This window comes from Neomonachus schauinslandi, chromosome 10 (assembly GCF_002201575.2).
Source record: "Neomonachus schauinslandi chromosome 10, ASM220157v2, whole genome shotgun sequence".
Classification (NCBI taxonomy): Eukaryota; Metazoa; Chordata; class Mammalia; order Carnivora; family Phocidae; genus Neomonachus; species Neomonachus schauinslandi.
Window position 1 is genome coordinate 92,309,875 of NC_058412.1, and position 16,430 is coordinate 92,326,304.

Here is a 16,430-nt window from a genome sequence, read left to right on the forward strand (position 1 = left end):
AGCAGAGAGACCTCAGTCTGTTCTTCAGTGAGCTCTCCAGGCCACACGGTCTCCGTTTCTGTCCATGCTGCTATAAACTGCAGCGTCCTGGGTTGTGCGCCCCTCCCTAGCGCTCCCAGTCCTGCCTCCAGGTCGGGGCACGTCTCTGCCCTCTGTGCTTCTAAAACCGCCAGCTGCTCCCAATTCGCGCATGCGCGCAACTCCACCGCTTGGGGTTTCCACCCCCCGGGGGTTGCAGTTCACCGGCAGGACCCCAGCGCACCTGGTTTCCATCTCGGAGGCTGCAGTTCGCGTGCACGTGACCGTCGCTCCGGTTTCTGGGGGCGGGGGGGCCTGTGGTTCACGTGTGCGCGACCCCGCCGCTCTGGTTTTCCATCCCCGGGGCTGCCCTAAAGTTCTTTCCCGACGCTACCAGTCTGCGAGTCTGTGCCCTGTCCGCAGCGCGTGAGGCTGTCACTCTCCGGCGGTGTAGGATCCCCACGTCCAGGCACCCTCCCGCCGCCGTTTATCCTCCGATATCTGCCTGCAGGATCACGGCTCTCCGCTTCGTACCTCAAAACCAACCGCCTGCGATATTCTGTTTGTAGAGATTCAGATCTTCTTACATCTCAGGCTGGTTTCGTGGGTGCTCAGAGTGGTCTGGTAGTTATCCAGCTCAATTCCGGGGACCAGTTGAAATAGGGTCCCCTACTCCTCTGCCATCTTTCCCCTCTCCCAAAATGCTATTTTCTATCTCACAGCCCACATTCAAATTTTGTCACTTGGCCTAATAATGTCCTTTATATAACTACCTTTTTTTCCAGGTTCAGGACCCAATCTAGAGTCATGTCTCTTGAGTCTCCTTTAATCTGGAACAGCTCCTTAGTCTTTCTTTGTGATTCTTTTTTTTTTTTTTTCTTTCTTTGTCATTCTTGACCTTGACATTTTTTAAGAATACAGACTGGCTACTTTGCAGACTGTCTCTCAATGTGTGTTTGACTGATGTTTCCTCATGTATATGTTCAGGTTATGCATTTTTGGCAGGAAGACCACAGAAGTATGTTTCTAGTTTTTCAGTAACAGGAATAATACTCTGATAAAGCAAGTTTATTGGGATGGGAGTTAACCCCCAATCCTCCCACTATCAAGCAGAATAATTAGAAATATTCCCTTAAAAATTTGACCTCTTGGGGCACCTGGGTGGCTCAGTAGGTTAAGTGTCTGACTTTTGGTTTTGGCTCAGGTCAGTGCAGAGCCTGCTTGAGATTCTCTCTCCCTCTCCCACTGCTCATGCTCTCTCTCTCTCTCAAATAAATCTAAACCAAAAACAAAAACCTTGACCTCTTAAAAAAAAACCCAAAATTAAAAAAAAAAAAACTGACAACATAATGTCATTTTAAACCCATTATATTAAATCTTAGAAATTAAAATTATTATACCCAATTCTGGATTGGGTCCTAGAACAGAAAAAGGACATTGATGGAAAAACTGGTAAAATATAAATAAAGTCCAGAGTTTAGTTAATAGTAATATACCTAAGTTGGTTTTTTAGATTTGAAAAATGTGGCACTGTAATGTACGTTGTTAAGAACTGTGTGAACTGGGTGAGGGAATCCAAGGAAACTGTACTGTCTCTGCAACTTTTCTGCAAATCTAAAATTATTCTAGAATAAAAAGTTTACTTAAAAAAATAACCCCTGGGAAGTGGGGTGTTGGGGATATCATTTAAGGGTACAAACTTGCAATGAGTAGTAAATAAGTCCTAGAGACCTAATGTACAATATAGTGAATATAGACAACAATATTATATTATAATCATCAAACTTGCTAAGAGACTAGAACTCAATTATCCTAACCACTGAAAGGAAATGGTAATTATGTAATGAGATAGAGGTGCTAATTATCACTACAATGGCAATCATATTACAATATATAAATTAACCTGTTATATACTTTATATATAGTTCAATAAAAAATAAATAAAACAACAATAACAATTAAAAAATCCCCAGTATTGATGAAGGTTAGGTAAAATAGAAGCTCCTATATTGTTGGTAGCAAAATAAACAGGCGAAATCGTCTGACAGCAAACAGGAAAGAATCCAGCATCAAAAGTCCTAAACATCCTTATTGCCTTTGATTCTGTAATTTTACAGGGAAACACCTTAAGGAAGTAAGCCTAACAGGAAAAAAAAAAAAAAAGCTATGTGACAAGTTCATTTGCAGCATTATTTACAATCATGAAAAGTTAGAAGTAAACTGCATAAAATAGGGCAAGATTATGAAGTCACAAAAATGAGGCAAATGAAGACTATGGTGTAGCAAGGGAAATGCTTAGATACGGCAAGTGAAAAAAATCCAAAATTATATATTCAGTATGCTTATACCTATGTAAAGATAAATCTAACATAGGAAAAAGAAATTAAACAAAATGTGTTTGTATAGGATTATGCCAGGAAAATGAATATTGTTCTGCTCAACTGTTCCTTTTTCCAATTTAACAAATTTAACTTGACATGTTAAAAATAATTTTATTGAGCTATAATTCACATACCATAAAATTCATCTTTTTAAAGTATACAATTCAGGGGGTTTCCGTATAGTCACAAGTGTGGAGCCAACACCACAATCAATTTTAGAACAATTCATCACCCCCAAAAGAAGCCCTGTACGCTTTAGCAATCACTCCCCATCCTCCCTGACCAGCCCCCAGCCCCGGGCAACCACTTATCTACTGCACCATTTTACATTTCTACCAGCAATTACGTAAACTTTTATAACAAAAAAAATTACAAGAAACCTGCAAAAATTAACTGCTGCTTGCTATTAGGCAACGTTACATTTGAACTGGCTCAACATTTGCAAAGTAAAATAGTGGCTCCAGTAAAATACAAGCTGGGCTTCCGCAGGTTGGCAGCTTTCCCGTTTGCTGAGATCAGGCAGTCAGACAGGTGCCTCTTTTCTTTTTTAAAATAGTCTGTCATTTTGTTTGCTTAGCAACAGGAAATAGGGTGGCCTTTAATCTTAAAATTCTGACATTGTTATGTGTCTCACAAGCAGTTTCTAAGCCAGGGAAGCTGAAGAGAGAATGCCGTGTTTCACATTATTGTTGACACTGGAATAATATTAGGAATTGAAAAGTTTTTGAGAGATAGACGTTATTGCCAAAAGAAGGGGCGTGTATCAGTATTTAAGGATCTGACATAATGATCAATGTTTCTCTGCCTTCCTATTACTTTCTGTAGCTCAGTGCTTGAGGTAAATCTCTAAACCACGATTTCAGTTCAGTTCTTCCTTTTACCCTGACATAGTTATCTATCTGTAGTTTCTTTAAAACTTTTAGGAGCCACACAGGCATCCCAGTCACACTGATCCCTTAATAAAAATTTACATATAGGGGTGCCTGGGTGGCTCAGTTGGTTAAGCATCTGCCTTCGGCTCAGGTCATGATCCCAGAGTTCTGGGATCGAGTCCCCCGTCAGGCTCCCTGCTCAGCAGCGGAATCTGCTTCTCCCTCAACCTCTGCCCCTGCTCATGTGCTCTCTCTCACTCTCTCAAATAAATAAATAAAATCTTTTTTAAAAATTTACATATAACAATCCTGAAGGAATTATTTTACTTTACCATGTGTTATAAACTGAATTGTGTCCTCCTCCTCCCCAAATTCTTATGTTGAAGCCCTAGTTCCCAGTGTGACTATTCGAAGATAGGACCTTTAAGGTAAGGTGATTAAGGTTAAATGAGTTCATAAGGGCAGGGCCCTAATCCGATAGGACTGGTGGTCTCATAAGAGGAGATAACAGAGATCCTCTCTCCAGGCAAATGCACAAAGAAGAGGCCATGTGAGGACACAGAGAAGGGGCAGTCATCTGCAACCCAGAGAGAGAGAGGCCCTACCAGAAACCAACTCTGCTGGCACCCTGACCCTGGACTTTCAGCTTCCAGAATTGTGAGAAAATAAATTTCTATTACTTAAGCCCCCAGTCTGTGGTATTTTGTTATGGTCACCTGAGCTAAGACATCATGCCAACACTTAACACTTCTCTCATTTTGCCACTGTGGTAAATTATAGACACAATTAAATTTTTATAACTGAGGCCACAAAGAGATATCTCTGGCCATTAAATCCAATAGTCATTGGAACTGTCTTAATTTTAAAATGGATCCATTAAATTTAGGCTTCAAAGGTATGTTCTGTAAGTAATTTTGTTGGGTAAATCACTACAACATCAGTCGATTACAAGCTGTTATCACCCAGTGGCTTTATGTCCCATTTCTTTAATTCATAGGTAGCCTCTCCATCCCCAGAGCTGGTGTCTCCACCATCCTAGATGAGTGGCAAGAAGTCAGCACAAAAGAATGGCTACCCTGGTGGAGACCAAAGATGGAGATAATGGGGACAGTGGTGAGAGTGGTGGCAGGATCAGTAAACATTTGTCAAGCACTTACCGGGTGTCAAGCAGATTTATATTCATTACCTTTCTTCATCCTCAAAACAACCATTACTATTTCCCTGCTCTTATGGGACTTAGTTAGCAAGGTTGAACAATTTGCTCTTGGTCACAGGATTCAGGCCCACACACAAGGACTCCGATGCCCATCTTTTGGTGCTACGATACTCAAAACGAAATCAGTGAGACTCAAACTGTGTTACTGAACCACAGCTATTTTGAAAAACAAATACAAAAAATCTCTAATAATAAAGTGGAAGTCTACAACTAATTTCCTACTAAATTCAACCAGTACAAAATCAGACCTATTAAAATAGACTCTAAATGGAACCTCTATGTAATAAATAAAATCAAGTCTATGTACACGGTAAATGGGAAGAGTAGGAGAAAAGCAGAAACTTCAACTGAAATTTAGCATTCCTAAATTGTGAAAATTGGTGATTTTCAAAAAATAAACACACACACCCCAGCACCATCCTTTCCCCCATTACCCCCAGGCCTACGCAATTGCCTTGAATAAAACAGTACAAAGTCATGGTTTTCAAGAAGAGAAGCTTAACAAATATCTGAGAATATCAAGACAACAGCCCTTTCTTAATATGCCCTATATATGCTCCGTGGTTCCCACACAGGGTGGCTCAGGATATAACTGTGTCTCTTTAGAGTTTCCTGTTCAAAAAGAAATGTGCAGAACTACATCAGAAAGGCAGAATGCCAGCTCCAGTTTCTAATATTGAGAGATGTGAGTGAGGACAGAGGCAACTCACACACTACAATTAAAAGAGCAATCCCATCCACAGGCAGGGTCTTTCTTCCTAAAATCCTCATCACTTCCTCAAACTTTTTCTTTTTTTTTTTTACTGTATTAACATTATTAAACTAACTAGAGCTCCTATTTCTTTTTTTAAATTAATTAATTTATTTGAGAGAGAGAGCAAGAGCAAGTGCAAGCAAGGATGGGGGGAAGAGGAAGAGGGAGAGAGAATGTCAAGCAGAATCTTGGCTGAGCACGGAGGCCGACTCAGGGCTGAATCCCATGACCCATGAGATCATGACCTGAGCTGAAATCACTAGTCAGACGCTTAACCGGCTGAGTCACCCAGGCCCCCCCCGGAGCTTCTATTTCTTGAGGATAGATTACCGAAAGTTGGATTGCTGGCACAAAGCATATGTGTACAGCCAAACCCCTGCACAGTCAAAAATCTGTATATAACTTTTGACTCCCTCAAAACTTTAATTACTAATAGCCTCCTGCTGACCAGAAGCCTTACCTATAACATAAACAGTCGATTAACACATATTTTTGTATGTTACATGTGTCATATATATACTGTATTCTTACAATAACACAAGCCAGAGAAAAGAAAATTATAAGGAAAGTACATTTATAGTATTGCACATAAATTTATTTTTAAAAATCTGTGTATAAGTGAACCCATACAGCTCAAACCCATGTTGTTCAAGGATCAACTGTATATTTGTGATAATTACTGCCAGGTTCCTTTCCAAAAAAGTCCTAGCACTAATTCATTTTTTTCAGACTACATGAAAAAGACTATTTTTTCTAATAATAAGTATATATATATACTTATACATATAAGTATATGAAGTTTGGAAAATCTTCTAAAGAATAAGAAATCAATATTTGTTCTGTGGAGACTTCTGTAATCCCTTGTACTATCAAAGGGAGAAAAGAAACAGTGTTTTCCACAAAATTTATCTCCCTCTTGCTAAGTCGACTTATGTTTCCTTTTCCCTTTCTCCTTCACTTTTTCTCTTTTCTCTATCACTCCACTACAAGATGTGTACCTATACACACACACACACACACATATGTGCAATTTTCTCACTTGTAAGAACCTTTGACATGTAACACACTTGTCACATAATTCCACCACAGAGAGAGCAAAGGAAGATAGTTGTGTAGCCAAATGTTTCCACAAAAGGAAAGTTTAAAAATATGGTTATTTTCATTCTTGACTGTGAGAAAGAGGCTAAGTCCCTTCCAGAGAGGCTTCTTTCCACCATTCTCCTAAGTGAAACCTTTCTTCCAGTAACTGAGAAGCAAGCTGATGTATTTATTAGTTAAGGCTCTGCCACTAACCACTTATGCGATCTGGAGACAAGTTACTTAATTTCTTTGGGCCTCCATCTCCTAATCTGTAAAATGGGTATAAAAACAAATCTTACTTTGTAAAGTTGTTGTAACGAGTGTGTGTATATTTACATATATTTATAGATGTATAATTTAAATCCTTAGAACAGTACCTGAAACAGATTAAGATCAATGTAAGTGTTAGCTGTTAATCTGAGCCATATTACTCACTAGAAACACATACAAATAAAAAAGCTATTCAGATCAAAGAGGTCCAGCTGAACACCTTTGGATTTGTCATTGCCCTAGGTCAAATAAAGTTATAACTTTGAGGATGGCAGAGCTGAGGGTGGGTCACCATCCCAAGCAAGGTACAACATCCTGGTATTAGAAACCTGGGCAACCACTCAGCGCCCCACTTTAGGGAGATTCTTGCACTCTTTCTAATTGAGCAGTGGTTCAAGGAGACTGCTGGTGAACGAAGAACTGTGGGCCACTCCTTAGTGGGGCTAAGAAATTGGGGCTTATATAGATAACCCAACCCCTTTACCCCCTGCCCCGCACTGCTCTTTCCAGTAGCAGGTATGACAGGGCCAGACCCATATCCACAGGAACCTCACCATCCCAGTACATGCCCACAGTGTGCTCCTGGGCTGGGAGCTCCTCTCACTGCTGTACAGCAGCCAGGAGTGGGGGCAGGCACAGCATTCAGTCAGTGACAGATAGGAGCTAAGGAATAAACTCCTCTCCTTCCTGCTTCCAGGTGTGAGGACACTGAGGTGTGTGTGACACAGTCTTCCAAGGTTCCCCGATGGGACTGAGCTCCAGTTGCTCACAGTGGTAACCTACTCAGTCACACACTGCTGGCCTTGTGACTTTCTCTCTCCTCTATCTGAGCTTCCTGGGACCACCTCCCAAATAATCCACCTACATTCCAATCCTTATCTCAGGATCTGCTTCCAGGAGATTCCAACCTAGGAATTCCAACCTAAGTTATTTCCTCTTTAAATATGGACACTTCAGGAGAGTCTTATGACTCCTTTCCCATTGCCATGATGTTTATTTCAATTGTGTGTCTCCTCCATGACACTGGTTGCTTTACCCCTTGGAGATGAGCCCGGGCCTCACAGTGGCTGCCTTGGTCTTATGCAAACTGCTCAGATCCCAGGAGCTGCAGTCTGTCTTCTGGGAGTGGAAACCTTCCCATCATGAAACATGGGGGCGTCTTCCCTGTCTGGTGCCTCCCCTGCAGTGGGACTGCTCCCAACCCCAGCTCCACCACCTCTCCCGACGCGGCTCCAACACGGCTCCAACATGGCACCGGGTGCACAACTGTCTTCTCACTTGGAAGTTCTTCTTCAGTAGAGCTTTCGGGTATTTCTTCTGCCCTACCAAGTCAACTCAAGCAGATGCTCCTTTTATTGGAAACATGAGCAGTTCAGAGACAGGCACTCCACTATCCTTGGCTCACCTGACATAGCTGGAATATTGAGACCATTTCACTCTCTCCCAAAGTTAGGTACAAATGCAGCATCTAAATGGGTAACTGAAATATTTTGCATGATGTGGCCAGGCTGTTTTTACTGGATCAGGAATTTTTCCCAACTTTGGAAGAGAATTTCACCTGCACCACCCTAGATGGCAGGGCAGCAAGATAGCTAATAGCATGGATGCCAAAGCCAAATGGTCTGGTTTTGAGTTTTGGCTCTGCCTCCTGTGTAGTCTTAGGCAAGTTAATTAACCTCTCTGAGCCCTCCCATGAATGAAGGTAACAACAGCATCTACTTCCAGGATTGTTGAGAAGATCAAATGAGCTGATGAATATAAAGTGCTTCATGTAGAAGCTGGCACAGCATAAGTGTGCAATGATCATTACCCATTGTTACTATTTGTATCAGAAGTGCAAGGAACAACCTACATAACCATTTCTCCACGTGACCCTTGCAGGAAGGTTTAAAACAGTGAAGTGGAACTCCCCAATTTGAACTTTAGCCCTATGATGAAATTCCCTGGTCCTCCACAGCTCTCCAGCCAGGCCTAGCACAGTATAATCCTGCTGTGAAGTATCCAGTTCACTTCTACTTTTAGTAGAATATGTTTCACAGTATAATAGTTCAAAGAAACTTCACAACACCTACCCCAAAATTTATACTCTCGTTCACAATTGCTATCTCCATCTCTCTTGGTACATACGATTTGATGTATTTTTATGTATATTCTTTAGTCACTGCTCCTAAGAAAAACTGAGCAACTAGAACATGCCCATGCCTGAAGACTAACAGAATTAGAGTTTACCCCCAAAACAACAACAAAAAAATGCAATGTATAATAGAGGAAAAGGATTATTAAATTATAGTAAAATCTGTGTGGATTCAAATGGGGGCTTGAACTTTGTCTTTTTGCTGTTAACCAAAAAACAAAATTTTACTAAGTAAACTAATACTGGCAACGAGCTTGGGGAATGAGTAGACCAATTACTAATTCTCTTAAGAGAACACATGACCCTGAAGAGTAGCCACTGGATGCATGAAGACTCTGGATGTCTTCTGAAACTGAGCTAGAGTTTTACCTTGAGAAGATGGACAACCACTACTTCATGACTTAGTAGAGTATCCAAGTTACTGCTACAGTTGAAAGGTACACAACCATTTAAAAGACATATCTTCTTGTAATTCAGAATTATCACTAATTTGATAAATCCTCTCCCTCTCATTAGTGCTTTCCACTTCATTGGCAACCCCAATTTCAGCTCCTAACTCTTCCTGTCTGAACCAACCCTGATTTCTTCAGTTCTACCAACTCCTTCCCCCAGTTCCTCCTGCACAGCACCACCAGCCTCATCTTCTTGCAGCTGCACGCTGGTGATGACACTGCTCTGTCCACAAGTTCTGCTTTCACCTGCCCCAACACACACAGACACACATATATACTCCCACGTACATGCACACATGATTCCAGGAGGAAATCTCAATCCTTAACCCGGTACGTATAAAAATTAACTGCCAGTCCCTGAAGACCGACAACTCTGAGAACAGAGACAAATTCATCTGACTGTCTAAAGAAGAGATGTGTGGGTTTCCACTGGAAAAGAAAATGTAACTCATATAAGAAATTGTTCTCAAAATAGTATATAAGGAGGATTAACTAATTCATCATTTTACTGAAATGTATTCAGTTCCATAATGTAACTTTCCAAGCTCATTGTCTACCACTTCCCTACAAGAACATTCGACTTTAGCCAGGCTGAACAACCAACGACTGGGCTTTCCTGCTTCTGCTCCTTCACTCATAACATCTCTGAACCTTAGAATGTCTACCATATTCCCATTGACTGACATCCTTCCCATCCTGCACACTAGTTCAAACACCACCTCCTCCACCAAGCCTTGCACCACTCATGTCAGTGGAAGCAAACCTTTTTTCTTCATGCAGCACATGCCTACCCCATGTCACTGGTATTTATCACATACTATGCTGTGCCTTAGAAAGGACATCTCCTTGAAGGCCAACACTGTGGAATTCATAGGGGGACCTACTGTGGCTTCTCACACAAATCTCTTGCTCAGAACCTACTTATTGACTTCAACCAGTGGCACTATAGTGTGTACTTCCGGCCAGTCCCTGAAGACAGACAACTCTGGGAACGGAGACGAATTCATCTGACTGTCTAAAGAAGAGATGTGTGGGTTTCCACTGGGAAAAAAAAAATGTAACTCATATGATAAGGAATTGTTCTGGAATTAGTATATAAGAAGGATTAACTAACTCATTATTTTACTGAAATGTATCTAGCTTTCAATTAATGGAACATCAATAGGAAATTGAAAAAGGCAAGATATAAATTTCTCAAAATGTGACCTAATTGATTCCTACATATAGTCAATAATCAAAGCTTTTAGGGAGATGACACCTTTCTATATAAAGGGAAATACTTCTAATTATTATATGTAACATCTTTAAGGGGTTGTCAGCTGTATGTCTCTTGTCCTAATTTTAAATATAACTTAAAAGGAGACTACATAACTGTATGTAAGGTAAAGAATCAGTAGTGCAAATAGAAAAAAAAAAAAGTCTCCCGTTTTACTTAAGTACCATTGACAATGCCATACTAAGAATGTGTTTATCAGGAATGGCATAGAAAGAACAAAACAGTTTATAGATTAAAAACACGTCAATTATTTCATGACCCAATGTCAAACAGAAAAACTGCCTGAACGGTTTAGAAGTCTATCACATCATACCATGTTTAGTGTACATCTAATGGCACAGAAATCATTTATCATTAAAGGCCTTTTTATATAGGTCAAGGTTTCTGGGACTTGGTGTTTTGTATCTTACAGTTTAAAGAATGCTCTAAATTCTAGGTTTTTTAACTTTTTAATCTTTGGGAAGGAAAACTAAAACTTCCTATAAACTCAGATTAATGCCTGCTAATGCATGGAAAAAAGGAAAACTAAAACCTTCCTCCTACTATAAAAACAAAATAGTGTGGCCTCTGTTTCTTTTCTGATAAGAGTCTTAAATACCAAACAGTTAACTGCATAAATAACATTTACTGGCAGCCAGGCAGCCTGCTTAGCAGATATATAAAGCAGGTAAAAGGAGAAAAAGTTAATTTCTTGGCTGAATGATTCCATCGGTAGCTATAGGGCAAACCTGAAAGTCTTTTAGTAAAGTAGCAGTTGGTTCTTCTATCAATCTGTAGCACACATACTCTTCCAAGGAAAGCATTAAATATGAAAATCATATCCCGTTATCATCGGTTTCCAGCTTTCAGCCCAGTAAGCTTTTCTTAATGAATGCTGCAGCCTAAGGAACAAGCACGCTGTTGGCTTCTCTGAATAATGGAGTGATGCTACCATTTTTGCTTATTACAATATCGACTGGCTGAGGGGGTTTCACACATAGTCACAAGTGACTACTCTTGCCAGCATGCTCCAAGTTATTACAAGATGTTTTTAGACATTTCATCTAAAAGAGCTTTACTGCTTTTAGTGAAGAAAACATCTATGGTCTTGAACAGAATCATTTATATGGAGATAGGCTGCAGGATTAGAAGCCTGCATTATGGCAGATACATAGCAGAATTTATTTAAGTATTCCTTGCCAGTCTTTTTGTCTGTTGCTTAGATATGCAATCTTTTCTTTCCACTTCCTCTGTAAAAAGGTTAAAATGTACAAAATTATATATACAAAGAAGAGAAGCAAAAGGCCGTATTTTGTTTACCTTTTACTTAAAACATTTCTGGAACTAAGAAAAAAAAAAAGCAGCTACAAAGCATTATTTAGACAAACATAATTTCACCCGCTAACGCCTCTAAGGTTTTCTTGAGAATCTGTCTCTTTTAAACCTGCCTGTGACGGCCTTTCAGCACATTTAATTGAATTAGACATTAAAGCAATACTCTATAAGGAAAAGTCTTTAAATAACACTTAAGGGTTAATCAAAAAGATCTTTTCAATGAGATGATTTTATTTAAAACACTATTGTAAAAGAGGAATACTCCAGAAATCCTCTGTCAACAGAAGGTTTATTATCTTAATTTATTACCTTTCCTCTGTCTTCATCTTCCAGTTTGCCTCTTGTTCCCAGGCTCTCTTTTGACAGTAGCTGCATCTTCTTCATTTGAGCCTCATATTCGTTCTAAACATAAACAAAGTTTTGATTTTTTGGTGGCTCTTATGACAACCAGCACCCGTCTATATTTTTCAGCCTTTAGAGCATAAAAAGAACACTGAAGTAGAAAGTAAAAGCTGATGTTGCCAAGAAATTCAACTTATCTTAGAAAATAGATGATTTCACAAATAAAATGTCAAAAGCTGAGTTCTATAAAATGCTCTATTTTTTAATGCATTTTTATTTAACTCCCACCCCCGCAAAACATTTAATTAACATACAATATATTATTTGTTTCAGGGGAAAAATGCTTATTTTAAATAAGATTTGATGGATTCTCACTGTCTTTCATCAACATAGGGAATAAAACCTTGGAACATTAAGCGCTCAGGAAAATCCAGTTACTTTACTATGAAAGCAACACATTGGACAGTGTCTACTCTGAAAACTTTTGTCCTAAAGGAAAAGAAATCAATCCTACTGACTTCTTATCTGTATGATATCTACATTAGTATCATGGTGCTACTATGATATACTATTTGCTAGATCATTGACTTGAAACGAATTCCATTTTCTATGAATAAAGATATATAGTAGACATCAGAGATCAGCACCATAGGGATGATGTTTGCTCTGGCACTAATAACTACATAAAGATGTCTGCTTCATTATCACACTATAATTGATGAAAGTGATTCCATCATAAAATGACTTTTTCTTAAAAGCAAGGCATAAAAGGTGCTTTGATTCAGTATGTTAGTAGCTAAAACCTTAAGAAATTCACTAATGGTGGTCCATCACAGATAAGTATCAGAACATTTTCTAAATTAGGCCATGATGCACTGCAATTAGAAATACACCTATGGGAGAGAAAAAAGAAATACACCTATGAGATAATCAAATTAGAAAACTGTTTCCTTAGTTCTCAGTCTGAACATGAAATTGGCCTCAGCTTTGTTCTGACATACAAAAAAACAGTGATGAAAACTGATTTGTTTCCCTCAAAATATCTTAAAGGGTATTATATGCTGCCCCATTTTTAATAACAGTGAAGCAGGGAATTTTTTTCTCTCTCAGAATATTAACATGATAGATGAAGGTAATGATCTAAAGAGATTCCTAATTAAATAAAAGTTTTATAAGGCCAGTACACACAACAAACCAAGAAAAGATAAAGAAATAAGGCAATTAAGATAATATAATTTACATCTCTCTGTTCTATATCTACCCCTTTGGACTCAGAGATATTTACTTTTTAACCCCAAAAGCTTTCAAAAGGCATACTTTACAGATTCTAAGGGAAAGTATCCTTATAAAGGGATGGGGTAGATTATGAAATAAACAAAATAAACATTGAGTTTTATTAAATAATTAGAGGTTAAACACAAATTCTTCATTCCTGTGGCTGCAAATATTTTCTTAGGTTCTTTGAGATCAGTTATAAACATGCAACAGGCATTGTCTCTGATTTCCTCATTATGGGATCATTTCAGAGCCACACCTTCCAAAGACAGAGTACTTTCTCATGGAAACATGTGAGTTTTGTTTAATTCATTTTGCTGCAGCAAAAACTGATAACTGCATTAGGGCTTTATAAAGAACAGTAAGGAAAGTCTCTTCACTAGTCCAATTTAGACTGTTCTCAGTGCATCCAAAAAATTTACTGGGAATTGTAGGTACTTTTCTAAATTAGTGAGCAAATAAAAACCGAACAATGTATTTGAAATTAAAAGTTGCTACAGGGGCGCCTGGGTGGCTCAGTTGTTAAGCGTCTGCCTTCAGCTCAGGTCATGATCAAGCCCCACATCGGGCTCCCTGCTCAGCTGGAAGCCTGCTTCTCCCTCTCCTACTTCCCCTGCTTGTGTTCCCTCTCTCACTGTGTCTCTCTCTGTCAAATAAATAAATAAAATATAAAAAAAAAAAGGTTGCTATAAAAATCGAACAATGTATTTGAAATCAAAAGTTGCTATAAGTGGATAATTGATACAAACTATAATTCTACATCCCCTAGGACCACAGACTTGCACCTACAAATGCTCTCTTTCTTTTCCTTTTATTTATACATAGGACACTTGGTTACCATCCATCAAATCCACCTTCTGAACACTGGAGAGCAAGGGTTTTCAACCCCCACCTCCTATTCTATCTGCATATAAATGAAGCGTTGTACTATGTTTAAAAGTTTTTGAAGTTTGGAAAACTGTATAGATGAACCTTTCCACAACTTCCACAGCTAACAATGTCTGATGAGACAGCAGAGCACGCGTCCCAGTTTCCCAACCATCAGTCTTTCATGTTTTATTCCCCATTTCTTCTCTGATCAGGTCCCATTATATTTCCACAATACATCAGGGCTTATACTGCATCCTTTCTGTCTGGTGCTGACTCAGGTCCCTGTTCCCTCCTTTGTGTGGCCTAGATTCCTCACTGTCAGGTTTGCTGCTTTGGGAGCCAAAGTTCTTATATCCCGGTAGCATCTCCAATCCATAGCCTCTCTAAGGACAGTCCTTTCTTCCCCCAACTCCCCTAGGGAAATCTGTTTTAATAAACCCAAGAGCATAGAATCAATCCATCAGGTAACTTGTTCTGTCCGTTACCATCTTGCTTCACAGCACTGGGCTGGATGCTGCCCACCTACATTTAGGAGGACTCTTCCATTCACTTCCTTACTATGCGTAAACCATTTCATCTCGGCTCAACTGATGAAATCTGTCGATGATGGTTTCAGGTGGTGGGAAGAGGAGATGGAGGTCCTGGCGGGTCTTTCAGGTCTCTAAGATATCTCTCCATGCTCATGACAGTCTCATTTTCCATTCTTTCCTTCTTTTCTTCTATATTCCCACTTAGATTCCTTCAGTTTCCCCTCATCACATTAGCACTTGCCTGAAAGTGTCACCACTACCTTTTATTTAAACAGGCTTCCTTTTTTCAGTGGTCTTTGGGATTAAATAAACATTCTCAGTTACAGAACTGAACATTTAAAATCTACTGGCCCAGCCTCCTCATGTTGGAGTTGAAAAGATGGGTACAGAGAGTTACATAAACTGCCTGATTGGACCCTCAGGGCTACAGTTCACAATCTTTTGTTTTCTCTTCTATTTCTTCCAGTATACAGGTTTCCTCTTAAATGCTGAGTTTTTACAAAAAGGTATGGAGAACACTTACTTATATGCAACTAATGCATATTAACAAGACACTCTTATCCTAAAAAATAGGATAAGCTACAGACTGTCTTCCAGGAGCCTGAAGGCCATGCCCTGTCCACAGTGGCTTCACAATGCTCAGTAGAAACTGAATGAGAACTCAAAGATTTGTTCTCTTCAAATTTTATCCCCAGTAGGCACATATCACCTAAGAACTGAATTTTTAACAAGAATCACATCTTTAAATGGTGACATTATATCTTTAGAGTGCCTCTGCTATTAAACAGAAATGCTCCTGGGAAGGTATAACACAGGATAGAACCAATACCACATTAGCTCTCCCATAGTTGTCTGTGGTCCATAAGAGAGAAAGATGAAAAATATGGAAGAGTCAATTTTCAGTCGGTGGGGGAGTCTCAATGCTTACTGAGCGCTTCAAGACTACGGAAGTGTTCCTCAACGCTAACTGAGTGCTTATTATATGCCACATTCTGGGTCAGATACTGACAGCATTGAAATAAGATGAGGAGCCCACAGTGAGGTGGGAAAACATGTAAACAATCCCACGAAGAAAGTGCTTACAGAGATAATTACGGCACAGACCTAAGGCAGGACAGAGGGAAAGACTCCTTCTACTTGAAGAAGATAGGAGATAATGCAGTGCTTTCAAGGAAATACAGTGTTCAGCATGTTTAAAATTCAGTGGGTGTGTGTGAGTGAGTATGTGTGTGTGTGAGAGAGAGAATGAGCACATGTGTGAGAGATGAAGATGGAGAGGGATGGGGGAAGACATGGGGGTGTGGGAATATTGCATGAGGGGGTACGGAGGAGACAGGGGTGAGGAGAGCTGGGGGTGGGGAGAGGGAGCGAGCAGAGATAGGAGGCAGAGATGGGGACAGAGGAGGGGGGGGGGGGGGCGCGTGGGGAAGAGAAAATGTGCACATGTCTGTGTATTTGTGTGAGAGGGACAGTGAGAAGGAATGTGTTAGCGCGTGCACATGCATGTATGTGTTAAGGGTCATAAGGCTGAACTGCTGGATGGTATGCAGGCAGAAAGCAGCATCTGGGCTTTGTCCTAAAAGGCTGAGCAAGCACTCAAGGCTTTCAGGCAGATAAGAGACATAACCAGATGATGATTCTCCTCA

The 16,430-nt window shown here is 39.8% G+C and overlaps 1 protein-coding gene across 1 annotated transcript in view; it reads right to left on the minus strand.

The window, feature by feature from the left end:
- Positions 1-16,430, minus strand: part of KIZ (kizuna centrosomal protein) — a 126,201-nt gene that overhangs the window by 93,355 nt on the left and 16,416 nt on the right. Inside the window, exon 4 of the mRNA XM_044918578.1 lies at positions 12,077-12,169. Coding sequence (XP_044774513.1) covers positions 12,077-12,169 — 93 coding nt within the window. The remainder of the gene's footprint in view (positions 1-12,076; positions 12,170-16,430) is intronic.